The sequence below is a fragment of the Cydia splendana genome, chromosome 6 (genome assembly GCF_910591565.1).
Source record: "Cydia splendana chromosome 6, ilCydSple1.2, whole genome shotgun sequence".
NCBI classification, from domain to species: Eukaryota; Metazoa; Arthropoda; class Insecta; order Lepidoptera; family Tortricidae; genus Cydia; species Cydia splendana.
Window position 1 is genome coordinate 3,673,632 of NC_085965.1, and position 26,385 is coordinate 3,700,016.

Below are 26,385 nucleotides of genomic sequence, written 5' to 3' on the forward strand. Positions count from 1 at the left end.
AAACTGCCAGGTTAAGGTGAGGCCGACCAAGACATACGTCAAGAGGCTTATTTTAGCTATTATAATCCGTTTGTTTCATTCTATTTTTCGATGAGGTAAATTGTAGCTCTCACGTGGTACCACAATATTGTTCGGACACAGGAACCTGCCAACAAAGGATTTGACTGACCACTTTTTTTTTTACTGTCCTCAAAGGCAGCTATCGTACCATACACGTTTCATACGATTTTTCGATAAAAAATTTTTGATGATTTTTTTATAAATTTGGTCGGACTGCAAAAACTGCCAGGTTAAGGTGAGGCCGACCAAGACATACGTCAACAGGCTTATTTTAGCTATTATAATCCGTTTGTTTCATTCTATTTTTCGATGAGGTAAATTGTAGCTCTCACGTGGTACCACAAAATTGGTCGGACACAGGAACCTGCCAACACAGGATTTGGCCGACCACTTTTTTTTTACTGTCCTCAAAGGCAGCTATCGTCCCATACAAGTTTCATACGATTTTTCGATAAAAATTTTGTCGATGATTTTTTTATAAATTTGGTCGGACTGCAAAAACTGCCAGGTTAAGGTGAGGCCGACCAAGACATACGTCAACAGGCTTATTTTAGCTATTATAATCCGTTTGTTTCATTCTATTTTTCGATGAGGTAAATTGTAGCTCTCACGTGACCCAATAAATCTGGTCGGACTGCAAAAACTGCCAGGCTAAGGTGAGGCCGACCACTTTTTTTTTACTGTCCTCAAGGTCAGGTATCCTACCATACAAGTTTCATTCTATTTTTCGATGAGGTTTTTTTTGATGAATTTTTGTCCAACGTTTTTGCCATTTGTACAAAATCTGCCAGGTTAAGCCTAGGCCGACCAAGTGCGTTGGAAGCTACTAAACGTCAGGTACCTCTACAGGGTAGGTATATTCTATTTTTTGATGAGGTTTGTTTCATGCAGCCGGCCACCGGACTATTAGACCAAGAAAAGACTGCAACGATTTTGATAGCACACGCAGTGCAAGTGTTATTTTCAAACGTCGAACTTCTATGAAATTATTTTTTTATTTATTTAGAAACAAACAGTCTCGTATTGCTACATTGGATACAATTGGCGGATACAATTATGACGTATGAATAACACTTGCACTGCGTATGCTATCAAAATCGTTGCAGACTTTTCTTAATCTAACTCTACCATTGCCTACTAACAAATTTATGTCAAAATTTACCAGATAAACTTTTTTTAAAACTGACAAAGGATTGACATTTATATGGGCCTTAGATGTACCAGTTCCGTGTAGATCGTCGATCGTCAGGAGACTAGATATTGCCGTGACTTTAATTGCTGAAGGAGATGGCGCTATATAGACACCACCATATTATTTACTTAGGTGCCAATGTTTGGCAAATCCAACCCTTATTAAGTTATTAGGTATCTACATATTATTACTTAGGACCGGCCCAATATAAACAAACTATTTTTAATATATCTTCAACATCTTAACAATGCTTAGTTACGTTATATTGAAAACTACCTAAACTACCAAAAAAGTATTAAAAAAATTGCCCCCAGATATGTGCCGTCCGGTAGGGTGTAGGGTGCCCAGAAGTAGGGCTTCCAAATACCGGACTTCTTTCAATACCGGTATTAATACCGAAACTGTCTTTATCAATACCGGGATCCCGGGATCCCGGTATTGACTATAAATGGCTTAAAAAATTTGAGTTTTTTTTTAAAGGCTCACTTTTACACCAGATATGTATGTCCTTAGCTTAGGATATTAAACAACCCATACAACCATTTCCAGTCGCCGTTACGACGCGGTGTTGACACATCTTGTGTCGACACCGTCTGTTTCGGTCACAATTCCAGTCGCAGAGTCGTCGCCGTGTCGACACAGTTACCAGAAATGGGGAAGGGTCGACACATGACACAAAGTGACATAAAGTGTGGTCGCCGTGTGCACACATTGTTTCGGGTTTGCGACTACTTTATGCCAAAATCATTCGTTCATTCGTTCATTTTGTTCCTGTCAAATAGAAACTGTCAGATGGAAAAATACTTAAATAAAAATAAGTGACATTAATACGCCATCTCTAAAACGGATTACAAGACGTAATTATATATTGTTTGCATTTATATTACAATGTGACTTAAATTATTATGGGGAATTAAACTGCTCGAGTGATTTGATAAACTAAGTGTAATATAATCAACGCGCCACCACATTGTTTTAGTTTAGCCGGAAATGAAATTGTTTACTTCTCAGTGCCTGTGTTCATAACTATATTATTTGAAGCATTTTTAGTACTTCGATGCGTATACTATACTTAAATAACAGAAATAACGCTTTACATACTACGAAACTTGTTAATTATGATGTATAAATATGGTTTAAGGCTGAGAAATATTGCAGTCACAAAGTAGTTGCAATGTTTCGACTTTGTGTCGACTCTGTGTTGACACATGACTGGTATGTTACTGGATTTGCAAAATGGCTCCTTGTGTTGATTTATTTTCAGATATTCTCAAAGTGTAAAAATGCCGTGGTCAGAGATGGGCATTAATCGATTAACTGTTTATTCGACTAATTAATGGAATAAAAAAAGTTAATTCTCAAATTTTAATCGCGATTAGTTTAGTCGACCTAACATAGATTGAAATTGAATTAATCTGAATATTAATCGAATAAATTATCGATTAAATCTCGATTAAAAGTTGACAGGGGGCCATTTTTGTACGTAAAAATAATAGAAATGTCTTGCATGCAGATGGTAGCAAAACACTTTGTCATAAAAGTCGAGATGGGTGTCGATATATAGGTTTTAGGGAGTGCCGATTTCGAAAATAATGACCATTTTGGAATCCGAAATGGCGGCCATGCACTGTGTCATAAAAGTCGTCATGGATGTCGTTTTATACGTTTTAGGGGGCCCCAATTTTGAAAATGATGACCATTTTGGAATCCAAAATGGCGGCCATGCACTATGCCATAAAAGTCGTCATGGGTGTCGTTTTATAGGTTTTAGGGGGCGCAGATTTCGAAAATGATAACCATTTTGGATTCCAAGATGGCGGCCATGCACTATGTCATAAAAGTCGTCATGGATGTCGTTTTATAGGTTTTAGGGGGCCCCGATTTAGAAAATGATGACAATTTTGAAATCCAAAATGGCGGCCATGCACTATGTCATAAAAGTCGTCATGGGTGTCGTTTTATAGGTTTTGGGGGGCGCAGATTTAGAAAATGATAACCATTTTGGATTCCAAAATGGCGGCCATGCACTATGTCATAAAAGTCGTCATGGGTGTCGTTTTATAGGTTTTAGGGGGCGCAGATTTCGAAAATGATGACCATTTTGGATTCCAAGATGGCGGCCATGCACTATGTCATAAAAGTCGTCATGTATGTCGTTTTATAGGTTTTAGGGGGCCCCGCTTTCGAAAATGATGACCATTTTGGAATCCAAAATGGCGGCCATGCACTATGTCATAAAAGTCGTCATGGGTGTCGTTTTATAGGTTTTGGGGGGCGCAGATTTCGAAAATGATAACATTTTCAATTTAAAAATGGTGGCAATGCACTATGTCATAAAAGTCGTCATGGATATCGTTTTATAGGTTTTAGGGGGCGCAGATTTCGAAAATGATGACTATTTTGGATTCCAAGATGGCGGCCATGCACTATGTCATAAAAGTCGTCATGGATGTCGTTTTATAGGTTTTAGGGGGCGCAGATTTCGAAAATGATGACTATTTTGGATTCCACTGTTATGACAAAATACGTAGCCGCCATCTTGGATTATAAAATGATCTTCGTTTTCGAATTCTGCACTCCCTAAAACCTATAAATCGACATCCGTGACGACGCAAGTTATCTTTATTTTCAGATCTAACAAATTGCTACAGAATACAAAGGACAAAAAAGAAGCGAGGAGGTAATGAAACAAGCAAAAATACAGATGATTCCTCGACGCAATTGGGTGATTCTTAAATTGTGTTCAGATTTTTTTTGTCATAAAAGTTTATATTTTTCACATATTACTCTCACAAGTTCCGTGACATTTCGACCTTGTAATTTTTTAAGTAAATGTTTTTGTTTATCTATGAGGATCTCACTAGAATAGTATAATCAAGGTATGTTTATATTTGATGAATGAAATAGTAACGCAAAAAAAAAATATATTTGTGTCTTATATTCCTGCCGAAGACTTTTATTTCACCTTTTCCTTCTACAAAGTTTGGCCAAGTAATAAGAATTTAGGGCTCTCAATTTTATTTTGACTTCTACACCATTCCGAAGTAAAAACATATAAACTTATTAAAATACTTTCTTTTCAACTCCTCTTCACGCTTAAACTGCTGAACAGTTTTAATTTAAATTTGGTACACATATATTTTGAGTCCCGAGACAGGATATAATAAGTTATCTCAAAAATCATCCTTTAAAGGTGTGAAATGAGGTGTAGGGGGGAATTCAGAATTGACTTCTTGAAGTTAATACTGTTTAAGTTTAGGTTTGAAGTCATGTTTTTTCATCATTTTTAACTAAATCAAAGATGTAGACCATCCCAAATTTCATATAAATCGGTTCAGCGGTTATTGATTTCCCGTACAAATTTCCACGCCACTTTTCACACCTTCAAAAGATGATTTTGGTTATAAGATCTATCCTATGTCCTGTTCCGGGACGCAAACTATTTCTATACCAAATTTCAACGAAATCGGTTCAGCGGTAAGCGTCAAGAAGAGTTTAAAAAAAACCGGCCAAGTGCGAGTCGGACTCGAGCATTAAGGGTTCCGTACATTAAGTCCGACTCGCGCTTGACTGCATATTTCTAATAGGTTTTCCTGTCATCTATAGGTAAAGAACTATTTTGTGTATTCAGACGGACATACATACAGACGCACGAGTGATCCTATAAGGGTTCCGTTTTTTCCTTTTGAGGTACGGAACCCTAAAAAGATTTATTTTTATTTTGTGGAATGGTGTCAATGTGATATCTTAAATGGATTCAGCACCCCAGATTTATACGAAAACGATACCAAACACGGCCTAGCACCTTCACTGATATAGATATATCAAGATAAAATTGAGAGCCCTAAATAAACTTTCAAGAGCGGATATCTCAAAAACTATTCAACATATCGAAAAAATTGACTGAATGAACTTGTAACAAATTAAATTAACTTTCATTTTGTATAAGTGGCCATGTCGCTGAGATGCATAGTTTCCGAGATATAATCGAAAAACGGGAAAATGGGACCTTCAAAGCCCCCTCTCTCCCCCCCGCTCAAGGGCTACGGCCGGGGACTTTTGATATGTTCACCTCCTAACTTGTCAAACCGAGTTACGGAGTCAAAAATTGTGTTCCGAGCATTTCCCTCTACGCCTCTACAACTTTTGGAGCATTCGTTGCCTGACCTAAGTAGCTTATTCAATTTCTTTAAAAACTTTTCTGTAAAAGGTTGACGGGTGTTGGGTGTTTATATGGTTTCGGTCGATTATTATCATTTGCATTGCCCATGATGACTTATTAGAATTACGAGCACACGAGACACTAATAGTAGTTTGACAAACCTTGGTTTTCAAGAGGTATTTTATATTGACATTTGCTGTCACAAATTTGCTGTCAGATTTAGTCGCAAACCGCACGCAAAGTGCACACAAATGTGTCGACACCTTGTTACGGAAAAGTGTAGACACGGCGACGACACTTTGTTTCGAAACAATTCTAGACACATTGTGTGGACTCTGTTACGACACATCTGACATTTAGTTACCACTTTGTGATTCTGCGACTGGAATGGTTATATGGGAATAATCGCCATCTGCAATAATTATGTCAACCCTCCAGGTTGGCAATCATTTTATCCGCCTTGTTGACTTCACAAGTCACATTTTTAGTACAACCTAATAATCAGCCAATAAATATTCTTTGGCACCAATAATTCGTATGCCATTACAATTAATTTCTTTCTACTTTTTGATAAAATTTTAAGAACTAATTATATTAAGGGGCTACCCGACATTTTTGACAAGTTGTGAATCGAATCTCCTATTTTTTCTAAAAAAAAAGAACACTTTTTTCGTATCTAGTTTGCAGTGAAGAATCTTACAATTACATGTACGAAATCTAAATATTTGGGTTCGTATTTGACGTCTCGAGAAACGTGTCCAGGGTTTTCATTTTAAACTAATTAACACAAAAGTTATGGCCAGAAAACCAGTTTTTAGCCTAAAATTGTTCAACTTTGATGCCAAATATCTCGAAGGCGATGAACTTTGAAGTAAATATAGGATACTAAACTGCAAAACGTAATTCAAGACCAAAAAAAGTAAGACAATGTTGCCACTGCAATAATTTGTTTGTAAAATAGTAAATTCCTTTTGATAAATAATCACGCTAAGATAATTTATTTATTAGTAATTTTACTCCTGCGATTTAAAAAAGTACTTTTATATACTTATTTTTGCATAAATACAAGACGCGCTAGTAAAAAGTGGCAACATTTTCTTACTTTTTTTGGTCTTGAATTACGTTTTGCAGTATATTTTACTTCAAGCTGTTGTTGTTAATATAATAAGCTACAAAAAACATTAGAAAACTAAGGGATTCAGATCGAAGGTCATTCGCGTGGGGTAGCCCCTTAATATATCCTGAACATCAGAATTCATCACCAAATATTTATCTAACGCATATGCACAGATCTTGTTTCAATTAAATGATCTTCTTTAATTAAATTGGCAAGTTATCTTCTTGATACAGCCGAATTTGACCATTTTAATAGATTTTAAACGTTATAATAGGCACATTTTCCTTGTTTTTGAAAATACCGGGATCCCGGTATTTCATTAAAAAATACCGGTATTGAAAAATCTGTTTAAACAGACGGGATCCCGGGATCCCGGTATTGGAAGCCCTACCCAGAAGGCTGGCGGCGTTGCCGCGCCTTGCCTGTTAAAATCAGCATAAACTTGATAACAAGAATGTCGAATGACTAGTAAAAAACAAAACACACTCCTAAATGATATGGTAATCGCAATGATGCTGACAAAGGAGTCTAAAGTGGATAAAAAACGCTAAAGCCACCTGATTAGTTAATAAAATAAACAAATCCATTTTATTTACCGTGAAAACAGCTGGTGCCAATAATGTATAATTGTTATCATTTACACAAAAGGGACCTAACAGCTGCTGACGGCAAAGGTATTTGCAACAGTTTAATTGTTCTATATTATTATTATTTATTTATTCATATAACAATACAAAGATTGTGTTCGAATATTAACATTGATGTACAATAAAATCAATAAATTAACTAGAATTAAATAGCAATAAAAATACGCGTACATACATGTTAACAATTAAACAACAGTCAAAAACATTGAATTTAAAGAAACATACATATTTCTTTTTGTTAACCTATCAGAGAATGGTAGATAGGTACCTACTTTTGACGTAAAGTGCGATACGCTACTTTTGACCGTACACTTTTTCTGTCAAAGTACCTACTTGTTAATTAAATAACGGTCTAGGTTCCGTATACAATATTGCACTATCATAAGGACCATAAATAATTAGGTTTACAAAACAGTCACGAGACCAATTCGATATCCGCCAATATCGGGGCGAATGCGCCAGCAATTAGCATGGTGTCGGGTGTAGATGGTGCAACGCGTTGCCGCAACGCGGGGTTAGGTAACCATTTACAATGCTGCTGGCGCCGCGTCGAGGACTTGTTTGCACTCTCCTTATAGTCTGTAACTTTAGGTATTTAAATAAACGTAAACAAATAATTTGTACATTTTCGTAATTATAACATTTATTGGTTAAACAACATAATACAAAACCGCCTGGATCTGTCTCTGAACGACCTGACTTTAACCTACATTATTTGATCGTGTAATGTTTTCATCTACCCTTCCACTGACTTAAAGAGCTACTTGAGGGTATATTTTGTTTACTTTTATTTAAATACCTAAAAATACAGACTTTTAGAGAACGGCATCATTTAGCTTAGTCCTAAGACGGGTTATCACGTGAATCGCTAAACTTTACTGTAAAATGGATAATTATTAGACTGTAGGTACCGTAAAACCACCCGACTATAGTTCAGACACTCCTAAATACGATCCAAAACTAACTTTGAATATATTCGTTAAGGTGTGAATATTATTTGAATGTCACTGTTCTACGGCAAAATATTTTCATAAAAGGAAGAAAAAACTCAGACAACAACAACAAAAAAAGAATGGTATTGATACTTAGTAATTAATAAATATTAAAAAATCATTATGGTTAAAAAACCTTAAAAAGTATTGTAGTTGAAGTCCTCAGTTCCTCACACTGTGTTAGTTTTCACTGTGTTGCAGTTCCCAGTGGTTGCAATTCTGTGGAACTTGTGAACCTTGGACCTTCAATGCTTTAAAATGTCTGTTCTGTCGAGTGTAATTACCAGACATCGTAAATTTTATAGCATTTTTGGTGCAGCGGAGTGGTGTTAACGGAATTGGTATATTAGATAATTCCAACTCAAATGGTAAATTAAGGTTAATATTAACGCTAATTAATCATTAGGGTTGAAATTGTTTACCAATTCCGTTAACACCAGTTCGCTGCACCGAAAATGCTATAAAATTTGCGATGTCTGGTAATTACACAAACTTCGTAAAGTATGGAGATTATTTTGACTTGCAACAAGCCAAGCGCTGTACAAGCAAGTCACGTGCCCCAACTGCCCTATTGCTCACAACTCTCAACCCACGCGGCTACTATAAATGGAAAATAATTTCTCCACAACAGTTTATAATTATTAGATACTCCAGGAAACGCGGTAAATACCTATAAGTACTTTAACAAGCGACGATCACTGATGCATTGTCGCGGAGTAAATATTTTCTCACGGTTACAATGACCGCGTGATGAGTGGGAGGTATTTTAATTTAAAATGAACTAAACGAAGTGTCATCGGCAATTAGTTCAGATAATATACACAAACGTAACTTGTATCGGTACGGAGTAATGCGTTGAACTATTAATTAAAGTATCCTGGGCCCCTATTCGACATGTACAACTGTCGGATTTCGCGTCAACTTCAATTCAACAGTTGAAGTTCATCAACTGCAGATAGTTCATTTGGTACAACCAATAATTTAACAAAAACAACTTTGTTTTATTATTACTTTAAGGTTTATAATGGTTGACACCTAACTGTTGATTGCTAATGTCAAATTTCGAGAAGTAATGATTCGATTCAACGGAAGTTCAACATGCGACGTCAAAAGTGGCATGTCGAATAAGGCCCCTGTCATCTAAACTGACATCTAAATCAGTTTGGCTTACAGTAGGTACCCTAGGATAAACTTTTTTCGATAGGATAAACTTTTTTCGATAACGTGATGAGCGTTCGCGTTTGCGTTATGTTTATCTTTGTATGGGATTTTACAGCGCGCCAAGCGGGACGTTTTGAAAACTCAAAATCCCATACAAAATGACACTTAACGCAAACGCGTACGTCACGTCACGCTATGGAATGAAATGTACACTAGAGTTACAGAACAATTATGGCTTAAGTGTGTAATTGTACTACATATTACTGACAGATTATACTTCCGAATTTATCATAGAGCTAATAAATGGTTATTTAAGTGGGAGACAAATCTTTAAAAATTGTGTGAAAATTGTATAGCCGGATGCCGGATGAAAATTAGGTTTTTAACATCATAAGTATATGCTTTATCTAAATGTAACTTAGGTGCTATTTTTTTATTTTAAGTTGGTACATTTATGTACAGTAAGCTGCAATAAAAACTTACCCCTCCCTGCATAGAAGTTTGTATGCAAAGGTGCTAAGCGAATAGTATTGCTAACTGTATTGATACTGTATTGATATTGATATATTACAGTAGTTTCATCATTTTCATTATTTAAACAAAATATATCGAATTCAATAAATATAAATTCAATATTGAAAACTACTTATAAATACAGACAAAATAAATAGGTATCCATGCAACTAATCATCGCACTGCAATCATATTATGAATATATGTGTGTGGTATTATTAAATACGGAGATGTAATCGTTTTATTAATTGTTATTAAACGAAGCGGCGGTTGCTGAGTTTATTTAATTGCTTTAGTTAATTAAAATGGTCCATAAATATTTCCTCATTGATAACCTTTTGTGTTACTACACCAAAAATATTTTTACATTATAAGGTAGAGTTAGACCAAAAAAAGTCTGCAGTGATTTTGATAGCCCACGCAGTGCAAGTGTCATTTTAAACGACAAACTTCTAGGAAATTATGACGTATAAATAACACTTGCACTGCGTGGGCTATCAAAATCGCTGCAGACTTTTCTTGGTCTAACTCTATCCTCTTGAGTACACGTCACAGCAGTATCTTAACAAATTATCTATTTATCTAAGTAGAACAATTTTGCTTGTGATATAGAATAGCAAATTTTGTAAAGTATGTCAATCTTGTAAAGAAAGTAGGTACTTACTAAGACTTGTTCTTAAATGATAAATCGGGATTGAAATATGGTTACTAAATAAATTCAGAGCATTATGAACATTGTCTATGCTCTCTGGGTTGATGTTTTCCTGCTCTGTCTTTTTATTCTTTGTTGTGTTATTGTTTGTTTTATATTAATTGGTATCCAAAGACTAAGGCCCAGTTGCACCAACCACATTTAACAGACTGATAAACGTCAAACAGCAGGGAAGTATGAAATTTCCCATACAAATAAATTTAGCGAACGCTTTAACAAAACGAAAAAATCTGGTAAAAAAATATCTCAAATGACATTTCTTCATAAGGTCCGAACGTTTTGGGCACTTAGAGTGCGAGGGTTTTAATAATGACTCTGGTGGCCTACCGCGATCCACTTTCGACGTGATGCCTCTCTGTCGCACTTGTAAATTCGTACGTAAGTATGACAGGGAGGCAAGACGTCGAACGTGGTTCGCGGTAGGGCCTCTGCTAGATACCCCCTAAACACTCTCCTTACAGCCTTTTTATGCGAACGGCTACGGAGTGGAACTTAGTTCTTGCTAATCTATTCCCAGCTTAAGCTTAATAACTTAGATCTTTTCAAGATGAGTGAATAGACATCATCAGTACTTACCATCAGTTTAAATTTAGTCAAATGCTTAAAATCCAATAAAAAATTTAAAGACCTCCATTTTGAAACCCGCACACAGTGCTTAACAATTGAAGGGATGTTTACAAAAACAACATAACTGACTACACTGGTTGACACCTGAAACGATTAACAATGTTCTTAAAAAAGTGTCAACCGCTCTAAGCAGTTATGTTGTTTGTGTAAACATCTCTTCAATTTAATATGCACGGACAATTACATATCGTAAGAAACAATTTATTACTCAGTTCAAGTCCATTATTTATAAGTTTTAGGCTAATCGTCCCGCTAGCCTTCGTCTAGCAGTTACGTTGGGAGACGGGTCAAAGTACAATAGACATATAAATATCAAGCGGCCATTATAAGGGACGTTATTATCACTGACGTGAAGGCCGGAGGGCCAGCAGTTTAAGGTAAAAATATAATTACATACTGCCATATTCGAACTTCAAGATATTCACAAGAGACGTACTAGATCCATTCTATATAGACTGGACGTTATAGTTTAGATATCAACTAGTTCTCTTTTGCAGCGCAATTCGGGCAACCAATGTCACTTTTACGTTAGATAGAGTAAGATATACCTATCTATTAAATGTGAATTGGATCTCTAAGTCATATCCTGTGGAAATCGTTCAACAGTATGGAGATAATCTGGAGAGAATCGCGCAAATGTCAAATTTGACAGGTTAGATCTTAAACATATCGTTATCGTATCTTGGTGATGTCTAAAAGATGTCTAATAGACGTCTATTTCAAAATCCGAATCGGGCCCATAGGTTATAGTTTAGTAGGCAAATGCTATTGATATGTGGAAAACGAAGATTGCTTCAATTAAGAATTTCACGTGAGAGAAAAATATTTTTGTGCCATAAATGAACATGTGAGTTTTTGAAGTGAAAACTTCTTTAGTGGCGCTGTGTACTTTTTGTGATGGGGAAAAAATGTTAAACTCGCGACAGCTCACGTGACCGTAAGATTCGACAGATTGAAAATTCGTAAGACGAACACGTGACCTGATCGAAAAACTGTTACAATGTCATTGAGTTTTCACTTCTGCCGGCACTCCCGGAGCGCAACCCGTTGTTTTTTTTTTCGAAGTAGGTAGGTATGTCGAACATGAGACAGGTTTTTGATTAAAGTAACGATTATAATGAGTCAAAACTCGATAAGCCCGTCATGTTATTTTATCATCTCATCTAGCTTATCAGATACGCTCTATAACATCATCCAGAATACCTAATATTGCTTTGAAACAACCACGAATATTACTACTTGCTTTTGATACAATAGTATGACAATATATTACAATAGTATCAGTATGACACGATAAAACGAATTAGGAATATAATAGGTATATCTTAATAACTATTTACAGATCCACAAGAAAAAATAAATAAAGAAAAAAATATACACAATTACTAGCTACCCCCGGCTTTACGCGTTTAATTACGCTTTACTATCGTAATTAAACGTGATTCTTATATATTATATAAATATATTTCAACCAATTTAAACTAAACCTTAACACATTTTAAACCTAAACCATCCTCAAGAATCAGTCTACATATTGATTGAAAATCAGGTAGGTCGTTTTTGAGTTTATCGCGAACATTCAGATAGACGCGGCAGCCTTTTATAAAGTGTAGTGATTTTTCTTTCTCGTTACTTTATCGTCCTGCCTTAAAAACGCCGGACTAAAATGAGAAATTAACATGAAGCATCTAGCAATATTTATTTCCGCTAAACAAAAGTTAAGTAAGAATCATGTATGTATTACGCAAACCGAGGAAGGAAGATTCGCCAATGCTGTAATAGTGCGCGCAACTGCCCGTGCCTCGTTTGGTCCATCGGCCTAACTTAGCAATCTGCCAAAGAGAATTTTCAAAAATTGCAAAGTTCCTATGAAGTTTTCTCGGTTTTTTTTATCCATATTTATAGCCAAACCTTACACTTATAATATTTAAAACTTTTGCGTTTTGAACACATATTAACTCGCATTTATAGACGGGTCTATCGCGAAATAGCACTCCCGGTGTTTTGTTAACAAAGGAATTACGACACAAATAAGATCGGAACGGAACTAAGGAAAAGCAAACTAGGCTGTACTCTTTGATCGCTGTGACGTTTTCCGCCAAATTGGCACCAAAGTTACGAAAAGGTGTTGCGCATCGTAATCTGTTGGATTTATAATTTTTCACAACTTATGATTAATATTTTTGGTTCCTATTAACTTTCCTTTAGAACTTAAGTCTCAATCTAAGAGTAATAAGCACCTTTCATCCACATCCATAGGCAACAGGAAATCATATTTTATATTAGAATTTTCTACTTACTCACTTGGAGTATAAACACATCACATTACCCTACTTACACTATGTATAAGCAACTAACTAACTATTTTGGCTCAGCGATCCAAAGAGAATCTTGGCCTCCGAAACGAGAGCATGCCACCTGTCCCGATCCTGCGCAACTTCCTGCCAGTTACTGACGCTAAGCTGAAGCAGATCCGCCGTCACACTGTCTTCCCAGCGATACCCGGGCCGACCCACCGGACGGCTACCAGTCGGTGGTCCCAAAAACGCCCTCTTGACAGCCCGATCCTCTCCCATTCTGAGTAGGTGACCGAACCAAACACTTAAGAATAATTCCTCGCATTAAATCTATAGGTAAATATCGCTTTAACACTCTAAGCAAACAAGCTAAACTTATCGAGCACGCATAATAGAACGTTATGCAACTTACATAATACCGACTTATGAATGAAAAGTAATGCCGGAATGTGATTACCGATTTGCCAGTTACTTCAAACACGTAACTAAAGATCGCACCTTTGAGATGGTTTAACTTCGACTTAAGAGTGGATGAAGTGGCTTGAAATATTTATACAGCTTAAGATGAAAGTGGACGCCCGGTTCTCCATACAAACGTAGTCCCCATTATCCGGCGGACCATTTTCCTAAAGGCGGACTTAATGCTGGTATGCTCTACCAGTCAACTACGAGACGAAACGTTAGTGGACTCAATCATTAATTATGGTCTAAGTGTTTATGGTCGAACTTTTCATACTTATTTAGACGAAATTAAAAAAATACAGTTAAGATCTATGAAATACCTAGTTAATAAAAAAATTAAAAATAGGCTTAAAGGGAATTACGACAAATTGTACAAGATATGTAAAATACTTCCTATACATCAAAAGGTGCAATACTTGATAGCAGTAGAAAATTGTTTTGATGATAAATTTAAGGTGTTGAAACAAAGTAGATATAGAACAAAGAGCATAAGGCTTAAAAAAAATTGTACAAAATACTGCTAAAAACTATTATGGCAAAAGAACTGATTTGTTTTTGATACCAAAATTGTATAACGAAATTAACTACCTAAGGGAAGAAAATAAATGTAGTAGGGCTAAATTTAAAACTGAGTTAAAAAATACGTTATTGGATAATATACCCTAACATTTAAACTGTACTAAAATATACCTGAATTTAGTTGTTAAGTTAAGTTTAGTATTTAGTGCATAGCATAATATGTATGTCTGTGAAGATGAGCGCGATCTCGCCAACAAACTGCAATTGCAGTTTGGCGAGGAATATAATGTTTATAAAAGTGTTGTGTACTTTATGATAAATAAATTAAAAAAAAAAAAAAAAAAAACACCAGTAATTTGCTAAGGTGGGTGCAGTGAGTGGTTTTTTTTTTAATCTGTATAAAAGTTAGGAGTGAAAAAAGGCGAATATATTTTAGATATTTTTTATAGTTAACTGATGGAGAATGCCATTCCGTATTAAGTTTAAATGCATTTTTTACAATAAAACATAAATAAATACGGGGACTAACGTTTGTATCAAAAAGCGATCGTCTACTTTCCTTTTAAAAAGTAACTGAGATACGTCAATTGGTTGCGCGTAAGCTTTTGGCGAATTCGTGGTTAGTTAATGAAAGTGGTACCGCCGCGGGCGGGAAGAAATCAGAACGTGTTCTTATGCAAGAGACGAGACGGGATCCCCTGTTGCGTAAAACCGATAAGGATCGTAGGTAAAAAACGAAACGAAGGCCTAATTGCAGAGTATTTTTTTGAATTTGGAATTTTGATCAGCCATACAGGCTGATGAGCACTGTGCAGAAGTCAAGTAAAATAATATTTTAGTTAAAAATTAATCATTTTCAAGAAAGCATGCTAATATAGATAAAATTTCTGTTTTTTTTTCCAAGATCACTTCATTTATGACAATTTGAATTTGAATTAATGAGAATAAAATTTCCCTTTTCTCGCATAGTGTGTTATTACAATCAAATTATAAGAAACCCGGCTATATACAATTTTATGTAATTATGCAAACCGTGACCGAGATGAGTGCTAAGAATTAACATATATGCATTAACTGTCCATTGTTAATTACTGAATATTACCACATTATTCTCGAATTATCATCATTATTTCTTGATGGTAATGGACTTATGGGAGCTTTTATTCAGTACCTATGAATCTCGCGTCAAAACAGACAGAATTAACCAACAACATTTATTTTATGGTAATATTAGTTTGCCTTTAATAAACTAAAGAGTTTTCGTTTATATTAATATGTAAATATTTATTTATTAAACATTGTTGCACAATATACAAAAATAATGTACAAATGGCTAACTTAATGCCTAATGGCATTATCTACCAGTCAACCATCGGGCCAAACAGAGACATGTAAAAATGGTGTAAGGAGATAGAAAGATGATATTTATTAGAACTATCGAAAACAACTGAAAAACTTGATAAAATACATATAAAGTACACAAATAAAAATACTAATATATATTTACATAATTCATATGTATACCTACTGTGTACTAAAGCGCTGGTGGCCTAGCGGTAAGAGCATGCGACTTTCAAACCGGAGGTCGCTGGTTCAAACCCCGGCTTTATCAATGAATTTTTCGGAACTTATGTACGAAATATCATTTGATAATTTACCAGTCGCTTCGGTGAAGGAAAACATCGTGAGGAAACCGGACTAATCCCAATAAGGTCTAGTTTACCCTCTGGGATGGAAGGTCAGATGGCAGTCTCTTTCGTAAAAGCGGGCCCCAGGCTCCCATGAGCCGTGGCAAAATGCCGGGAAAACGCGAGGAAGAAGACTAAATATGGTAGTCTTAATGTATTTGTGTAGGTATGGGCCAATTATAGCAGCCAGAAAAAAAAAGATATTTCATTTCATTTCATTATTATATACCTACATCAATTCTCCATAGGTACTCGGAGTAGTTCAATGTTACGAAATAGCACTGAAACCATCCAAAATCGGTTAGAATAGCGCACGTAGAACTAATCCGAACTTGCTTTTGCAATCGCTTGCGCATCCTTGTGATGTAAGTCACACGCGACCCGCATTTCGATGGGACCCATTACGTAATATCGTTATCCTTAGGCCCATGTTAACTGATAACGTTAAACAGCTGTTTTATAGGACAACTATTGCGAAAATATAAATTCAAAGACGATGAATATATCTACCGCTTTACCTACTTCGTGCTAGAGCAGGGCTCTCCAAACCCCGGCCCGCGGGCCAAATCCGGCCCGCGAAGCGTTCCAATCCGGCCCGCCGACAGCGGTCCAATCCGGCCCGCGGGAGCTAGGCTCCAGGTGTTCAGCCCTAGGGCAGCCCTGGGGCAGCGTTTATGGATTAAGCTAGAGGGACGGAGATACACATATTTAGAGTTCGCGGTGGTTACATATATGTATTATTTCATACAAGCTTTAGAGTTTTACTGGTGCAAAATATTATTATGTATAAACAATTCTCATAAAACCTTTCCATCTTAGTGTTTTCGCAGTTGCATCCTAAGAAAATCCGGGGTACGCTTGGCAATTAAAGATGGTCAAATCTGGTCAGTAGAAAAAGGCGCGAAATTCAAATTTTCTATAGGATGATATCCTTTCGCGCCTACATTTTTCAAATTTGCCGCCTTTTTGTACTGACAAGATCTGCTTGACCCAGTATAGGTAAATTGACGCAGCCACGTTTATAACCCCTTATTCATAAACGCGCTACAAACCTCAATTAGCTAATAATCGTTTGTCTTTATCTGTCATTTTGACTTATGTATTTGTAAGAAAGGGATAAACATAATTTAACTAAATCAGGCCCGTAAAGTTTCATGAATAAGGGGCATAGTGTTTATCTGTTTATGGTTGTTTATTTATTTAGTTATTTATTTATTATTCAGAAGAGAAACTGAACCTTAATGATAAGTGTTATTTCCTCACGATGTTTTTGTTCACCAAAGGAAATGTACGGAAAATCATTTCATAATTATCAAATGATTTTTCCTTATATTGGGTAGAGTCGGACCAAACTAACAATGCATGGCATTTGCAATGACAAATTGTTATAATAATATTAAAAAAATTCTATGGAAATATAACTTATACAATGACACTCTCACTTTGTTCTCTCTATAAGTTGACTCTATGTTGCGCTATCCCGGGTTAGCCACTAACTCGGGGTTAATCGGTTAAACCCTTAGAGGATATAACCAACGGAGACGCCATGTCTATAATTTTCGGTACAAAATAGTCTGCCGTTTTTTGCGGGGGAGGGGCACATCAAATGTATACGTAACGTAAACATAGCCATGTCAGATAAACGTCAGTCCATACATGTACATGTGGTTGACATGTGGTTGACCATTGGCCGCCTATTTTCGACAGAGGGGAACGCCTGTTAATGACCACTCCGAAGGTTAAACCCGGAGTTACCAATACAATTTAACCCTGCGTTAAAGGTTAACTCCAAGTTAGTGGCTAACCCAATTGGTACAAGTGGCCCTTATTGTTACGAGCTGAGGTTAGAAATATTCCCCAAGCCAAGAAAGAGGTAAAACCGAGAAAAAATGAACGACAATAGCAAAAAAAGAAAAGTTGCTATTTACAAAAAACCGGGCAAGTGCGAGTCGGACTCGCGCACGAAGGGTTCCGTACCATAATGCAAAAAAAAAAACGAAAAAAAAGCAAAAAAAAAAGGTCACCCATCCAAGTACTGACCACTCCCGACGTTGCTTAACTTTGGTCAAAAATCACGTTTGTTGTATGGGAGCCCCATTTAAATCTTAATTTTATTCTGTTTTTACTATTTGTTGTTATAGCGGCAACAGAAATACATCATCTGTGAAAATTTCAACTGTCTAGCTATCACGGTTCGTGAGATACAGCCTGGTGACAGACGGACGGACGGACGGACGGACGGACAGACGGACGGACGGACGGACGGACGGACAGCGAAGTCTTAGTAATAGGGTCCCGTTTTACCCTTTGGGTACGGAACCCTAAAAATGCCTGCATTGTTGCGTGGGTCTTCCCCGCTTCAAAGGATACTAGATTGTTCATCAATAATATTTTGCAGATATTTATGGGAATTCCTACTTAACTTATGTGAATTATCAGCAGGTGCTAATGAGTTTCTCGGTACTTGTGATGACACTATGTTTTCGGAGAAGGATAACACCATGAGGAAATTGTCTTATAATCACACATTTTATCAAAACTACAAACGGAGTAGGTATTCATTTTTGAGTTAGAATAAATGATAATTATCTTGAAGACCGGTCTGGCCTAGTGGGTGACCCTGCCTGTGAAGCCGATGGTCCTGGGTTCTCATCCCGGCAAGGGCATTTTATTTGTGTGATTAACACAGATATTAGATCCTGAGTCATGGGTGTTTTCTATGTATTTAAGTATTTACAAATATGTATATAATATATATCGTTGTCTAAGTATACACAACACAAGCCTTATTGAGCTTACCGTGGGACGTGGGACTTAGTCAATTTGTGTTATAATGTCCTACAATATTTATTTATTTATTATTATTATCGACGACAAAAATATAAAAAAAGACATGAGGGCCTGCGACGTTTCAGTAGACGACACGTCCGATCGCGCGAAGTGGAGAGATAAGACCAGAAAAGCAGACCCCACAATCAGATGGCAATAATAATGCTGAGGAGAGAGAGAGATTATCGACGACAGGGAATAAGATGAAGTTTATTTGTTCAGTAATAAGTACATATCTTATTCAGTCTGGCTAAAGAGCGCTGGTAGATAGCCTAATTGTTAGAGCGTATGACTTTCAATCCGGAGGTTGCGGGTTCAAACCCCGGGTCGGACTAGTGCCTACGCCAATTTTTGGGAATAGTTGCTATTCGAGCCTCAGGCTGCCATGAGCTGTGACTAAAAAAGCGCCAGGAAGGTTATGATTCAGTCTTGCTTTGTAAAGGCTTAGATCGTATTTGTCAGGAAACATAGACGACGGAAGCAAATTCCCCTACAAATAGAGATCTAATGCTATTTTAAATGATTCTAGTCATTGTAAGCAAATCCAACACGAAGAACGTTATTTTATTCAATAATGCAACAAGGAAGACAGTATCTGTTTATTTAATTATCGTCGACAAATAGCAGTATTATTCAGCAATTTGTAAGGAAGATCCCTTCGTCAGATGTAAGATTGAACTAGCCATGCGTTGAGATAACTGTGAATTCTGTGCATTAATGAATGAGGTAAACGTACATGTAAAATTAGCTAGTTTAGAATAATCTATGTTAGAAGTTAGGTTTTAAGCTTTATACGAAGTTATTTGACTCTTAGTTTATGGTAAAAATAAATAAATAGATAATTACCGAAATCAAAAAATCGATAAGATTTTATATGGATTTTTTTATTGACTCAATTTAATATTACGATATTATGTATGTTTATTAAGATGAAATATATTTTTAGAATATTTGTTTTGGCACTAAAAACGACAATTATACCTACTCTTTTGAGAATATCGTAAGTATATAAATATTTTCTTTAGATAAATAAATTAGTTAAATTAAATTAAGGGGTTCTCATACATTCTTTTTTATTGGTAGTTTTAACGGATGTATTATTTATTGTAACTGTGTTTGAGAAATTAAAGGCTTTTTTATTTTATTTAGTTATAAATAAATTATTTGATAAATATCGTATAGGTACCTATTCTGTTAAAATTAATAACGATACCATCTATATTCCGTTAAAATATCCATTATTTCATCTATAATTCCATCTAAGTGGGTCAGTGACTATTACGCAAAGCCAGATCCTTGACACACCCACACAAAGCTTCAACAATATTTACTTATGTAATTGACAATGCGATTTTTTCTATTAGCGGTCAACAGTTAAGTAAGAAGACGTCAAACATGTTTGGTAAAGCTAAACAATTGGTAAACAAATGTTATCGGCATACGACTATTATATTTGGCTGCTATTTAACTGATCACCAGATTTAATAAAATTTAATACCAAAAAAATCTACTTTACCACCCTAAAATAATAAACGATCACCAAAATTATAACACCATTTTAATGTGAAATGATTACTAATTTTATTACATTTTACTATCCTATTAAAGGAAATGACACCAAACTAATCATTATTAACCCAAAAATTGTAAATGATGACCCAATTTCAAACCCCATTTTAATGTGAAATAATAACCAAATTTTTACATCTTGCTATCCTATTAAATAAAATGACACCAAAATAATCATTGTAAACCCAAAAATAGTAAATGACCACCAAAATTAGAACTCCATTTTAATGTAAAATTCTAACCAAATTTTTAAATCTTGCTATCCTATTGAAGCAAATGACTCCAAAATAATCATTGTAAACCCAAAAATAGTAAATGACCACCAAAATTGTAACCACATTTTAATTAAAAATGTGCAAATATTTAATATATCGTTATGCTATTAAATTAATAAATCCACTTCGTCATCTTTTTCTAACCTAACCTAACCCACTTTTCTAGTGGCATTTCGTTTCTGTATGGATTGCAGTTCAAACCTAACTTAACCCACTTTTCTAGTAGCATTTCGTTTCTGTAAGGGTCGCAGTTCAAACCTAACCTAACCCACTTTTCTAGTAGCATTTCTTTTCTGTATGTGTCGCAGTTCAAACCTAACCTAACCCACTTTTCTAGTAGCATTTCGTTTCTGTAAGGGTCGCAGTTCAAACCTAACCTAACTCACTTTTCTAGTAGCATTTCGTTTCTGTATTGGTTGCAGTTCAAACCTAACCTAACCCACTTTTCTAGTAGCATTTCGTTTCTGTATGGGTCGCAGTTCAAACCTAACCTAACCCACTTTTCTAGTAGAATTTCGTTTCTGTATGGGTCGCAGTTCAAACCTAACCTAACCCACTTTTCTAGTAGCATTTCGTTTCTGTAAGGGTCGCAGTTTAAACCTGACCTCGCCCACTTTTCTAGTAGCATTTCTTTTCTGTAAGGGTGGCAGTTCAAACCTAACCTAACCCACTTTTCTAGTAGTATTTCTTTTCTGTAAGGGTCGCAGTTCAAACCTAACCTAACCCACTTTTCTAGTAGCATTTCTTTTCTGTAAGGGTCGCAGTTCAAACCTAACCCACTATTCTAGTAGCATTTCAGTATGCTACTAGAAGAGTAGGTTAGGTTAGGTAGGTATGCGGTGCGGGGTACGGGGGGTTGAGCGGGAGGGGCTAGTAATTTTGGCATCAGTTTACTTTATTTGGTAATATGTATATATTTTTTGGTAATCATAGTGGTTTATTTAGGTGAAAATATCGCATTAATTTGGTCTTCAAGATTTGGTGATCATTAATGATTTTTGGTGATCATTCAATATATTTGGTATTCGAATACAATTTGAAGTGCAGTCGTAATTAAAACGGTGGTAATTTTGTAATTTTAGGCCTTATTTTTTTGGTGTTCAGTAATTTTTTTTGGTAAGCATGATTTTTTTATTTAGGGTACCAAAGTATTTTTTGGTGGTCATTATATTTGTAGCCATTATATTTTAGCACCCAGTAGGACTAAGATGGCCGGAGTGCGAAAGTGACACATGACATGACAGGTAATAAAACCGCGACCATGATACCGATGCTTTAGGGCTAATATGGTCGGCTCTTTATCATTTGTCACCATTCCTGTCACGTTCTAACAAATAAATAAGTGCGAAAGTGACGCATTGCATGACAGGTGATAAAAATGCGACCATGATACCGCTACAGGTGACCAAGGTTTATTGAAGGACATACCTAGCATTTAAAAATAATGTTAAAAAACTTGTAATCGTTGCAAGATGCAAATTAAAATATTTAGATTTTTCTCGATAACTTTTGCTGTTTCATTTACTCATTCAAATAATAAACATTTAAAATGGTTTACACCGTGTCATTTTGATTTAGCCTTATGTACACTAAATTAGACACTGAATATAAATAATCCCAATTTAAAATATACTTAACATTCAGAATCTTTTCAAACACAATAAAAAATATAACTAAGTGATGTACAGTATCTAAAAAAAAGTCAATTATAAGATCAAAATCGATATCCACTGTTTAATACCTAATGGTCCCCCATTCAATTAACTTTTTGTTACCTACTACAAAAAGCGTGACATTAACTTTATATCGGTGGTGTAAGCGAGACTAAGTAATTAGCTAATTTCCTTTTACAAATAAAAAGTCTAGCTTGAAATTGACCAAGTCCGAGGAGATTTACCTAAATATGGGAGTTACAATATTAAGATTATGTTCAAAACTTTTCAGTAGTTGGAAAATAGTTTAAAGTAGATTTATTATGTCATTTATTGGCTAAATATTGCACGTATAACAAGAATAAATATATGTAATTTTTTAATGTTTAATGAAATAATTTGGTGTATTAAATATATTAAGAACGGGTCACTCACATATTTTAAGTGGAACACATGTTTCACTCGGTAGGGAGTGAAACATGTCGAGCGTTTTTGACTTAAAATACGTGAGTGACCCGTTCTTAATATATTTAATATTATTATGTCTGTGTCTCACGGAAGTTTTGTTAGTTTGGTGTAAAAAAAAAACTATATTCCTAATGAGTTTTGAGTAGTACTTTTTTATCGTTTTAAAAATTTTGGTACTGAGCTTACATGTTAGGCTAGCATGTTAGCTAAGCAAAATATGTCCAATGTTATAGTGTTATTAGTAGTAGTAGTAAACCTATTGAGTATTTTGACAACTTTATGTACCTATAATATTTTGAAAACTGTTTGTAAAGTGACATTAGGAGCACTAAGTGCCGGCGACCTCTGCGTGGCCTCGTGGGGAGACTGGAGAGTAAGTTTTTTGGAACTTAGAAAGTGTGAGAAAATGGTAACAATAAGCAATATAAGCATAATAAATCGGTCTCGAAGGTGTTAAATTAGCTGAAATAATCTCTTCTAGTAGGTACAGTCAGCAGCAGAAGTTGCTAAGCGGGCCAGGTGATGAAAATGATCCTGACGCGACTCTATTGTTAAGAGAATAAGAGCGCGTCAAGGTAATTTTGAACACCTCACCCGCTTAGCAACTTCTGCTGCTGACTGTATATTAAAAACCAAATATATCTAGATACATATTACAAACTTCATAGTATGGATTACAACAAATAGGTACGTAGGTAGTTAAGATATTCAAATTAAAATTCCAACATAACCATCTTTTTTTACACGCAACTTTAAAAACATAAATATATATTAGTCTCCATTTTTAGCGTACGGAAGATAGAAGCTTTGATTAACAGGAAATTAACTTATGAAACATGTTTCTATAGCGTCATATATTATGCGCTACGAATTCGTAGCGTGTATAATACATATATGACGGTTAATTATATAATATCACCTAGCTAATAATTGTATAATTATAGAGTTTCTTGCCGGTCCCATATTGGGATACCCTCCTCTAATTTAGGAGGGATTTAAATCTTCTCGAGCAGTGTAGAGTTAGAGCCGGTGTAGCTTTATTTGATGTTCATAAGCGCATTGTAGTATGCCTGCTTGAAAAAATAATCTTTATCTTTGTGTTTTCGATAAAATCAAAGTATTATTTTTATGTAGGTTAATTTTGCGAAACTTTAGTTCCAAATTGTGACTGACTACGTGAGCTTACGACCGTGACTGGCATTGTCCTACATTTTCTAGACGAGAGGAATTCTGCACTCGAAACTTAGCAACAAGGACAGGAGACAATTCTTTTGTTTGAACATTAAAATTAAATGTAGACCATGCACTTTAAATTTTATAAATGGAACTTACGTTTTAATAGTTCCCATGTTGCCGCCTTGATAATAAACAAATCACACAAACATACGCACAACGAAACACGAAAAGTTTTCGAACACTTTTGAAAATGGAACGGCGGTTTTTTTTTCACGTGTTGACCGGGTCGCGAGCGCAGCGTCCGCACACGCGGGCTCGCTGTTATTGGTAGAATGAAGCTCGGATCGTCGCTCGGCCTGGCTCCGTCGAGAGAGAAAGTTGCCAATAAGACTTGGCGGTTACGTCCGATGACGATCCTCGATTGCGTATTCGGTGACAAAATTGAATTTTCGCGTCCCGCCGAATCACGCGCTACTGACACGCTGACCGTTCGCTCGACAGTCCTACTTTTAAGATTTTGTTTTGCGGAATTTACAGTTTGATTTGAAACCAAATTTTTAGATTATTTACTTTAATAAATCACAATTTTATTAGGATTGTATTTATGCAGTTTGTAAACTTACAATATAAAGTAACCTAAAATTAAAACTACCTACAAAACTAAAACTAATACTTAAAAAACTAAAAATCTATGTCTAATGAAGGCCCCTGTGATATAGCGCCAAGGAAACTGGCAGCATTTCCTCGCTGAATCTCAACGTTTATTCGTTGAGCGAGGAAGCTGTTATTAGTATTTAAATTTGTACTAAGGTTACACCAAGAAAAGTCTGCAGCGATTTTTATAGCCCACGCAGTGCAAGTGTTATTTATACGTCATAATTTCATAGAAGTTTGACGTTTAAAATAACGCTGGCACTATGTGGGCTATCAAAATCGCTGCAGACTTTTCTTGGTGTAACTCTAAGGGCCACTTGCACCATCCCGCTAACCCGGGGTTAAGCGGTTAAATCGTTAACCAAGTGTCAAATTGTACTGGTAACCATGGTAACTCCAGGTTTAACGGGTTAACCCCGGGTTAGTGGAATGGTGCAAGTGGCGGTAAGTCTGTTCTTATATTTAGTAGGTAGGTACTTAATCATTACATACGTAATAGGCATATTTAAGTGATGGTTGTTTAAGCACGCGGATGTTGGTCACGCGCCATTGTTTAAAGGGGCCCACTGATTAACCGTCCGCCGGACGGTATCGGCCTGTCAGTTAGAACAAAATTAGCAAATCGTTTTGACAGTTCTAAAAAAGTAACTGATTTGACTAGTAGGAAAATACCCTATTCATAAGTACAATTTCTGTAAAGGATATATGAGATAGTTCAGGGCAAAAATTCTAATCGATTATGATATGACTTCGGCCCGATTCGAACTTTAAATACGTCAATTAATAGATCTAGTTTCTTCAAACAAAAACGTCACTTTTGACACTGACACATCTAATCCATAATTATCGTTTCTAGATCTATTAATTGACGTATCTTAAAGTTCGAATCGGGCAGTAGTCATTGTTGTGTTAGAAAATAAACCTTAATACTCCCCGCATCGGATCCAACCTGTATAAATCATCCGGATCTAGTCCCGAATCTAACGGATCTTTCTTAAATCGTAAGTACTTATAATTAGAATCCGGGTTGCTAACTCTTATTTTTATAGTCTTTTCGGAGAACCAAAATGTAATCTGTACGGATATGATGGTCATTTTTGTCTACGTGACAGCGTGATAAAACGGTGTCCGTCACTTTCTATCCCGCGGAGTTAAAAAGTGATAGTTATTTTATCACGTGGATAAAGCGATCCATAATAGGCCTGCTGACAAATAATAAAAATAGAATAACAGTATCAAAAACGTAAAAAAAAAAATTATAAAAAAAGGTTGTGTAGTCTTGCACATGGTATAATAGTGTACTCCGCCTGGTACTCTATTCCCGTCTTTTCTAGGTCACTTAACTGACACAAGCCTACGTCATCATGCGACAGCGCTATATGATAATATGCGATAGCGCTATATATAGCGGCCATGTTATTGTGACGTAGGCCTGTGTCACTCTGGGAATAGAAGACCATGAGCACCATTTTATTAGACCATGGTCTTGCACACTTATGTAGAAAAGATATTTCAATTTAGGATTAGTCTCACTCCATAAATGAAAAATCTGGACATAATTGCAAACACGCCGGTATTATCGATACCATGACATCGTTGGCAAAAAACCGGGC

At 35.8% G+C, this 26,385-nt stretch overlaps 1 protein-coding gene across 1 annotated transcript in view; it reads right to left on the reverse strand.

Moving 5' to 3' along the window:
• The window catches only part of LOC134791331 (heme peroxidase 2), a 104,815-nt gene extending 80,349 nt beyond the window's left edge, over positions 1–24,466 (reverse strand). The window contains exon 1 of the mRNA XM_063762347.1: positions 24,275–24,466. Within this exon, the coding sequence (XP_063618417.1) occupies positions 24,275–24,291 (17 nt within the window). The 5' untranslated portion in view covers positions 24,292–24,466. The remainder of the gene's footprint in view (positions 1–24,274) is intronic.
• Positions 24,467–26,385: the final 1,919 nt, after the last annotated feature.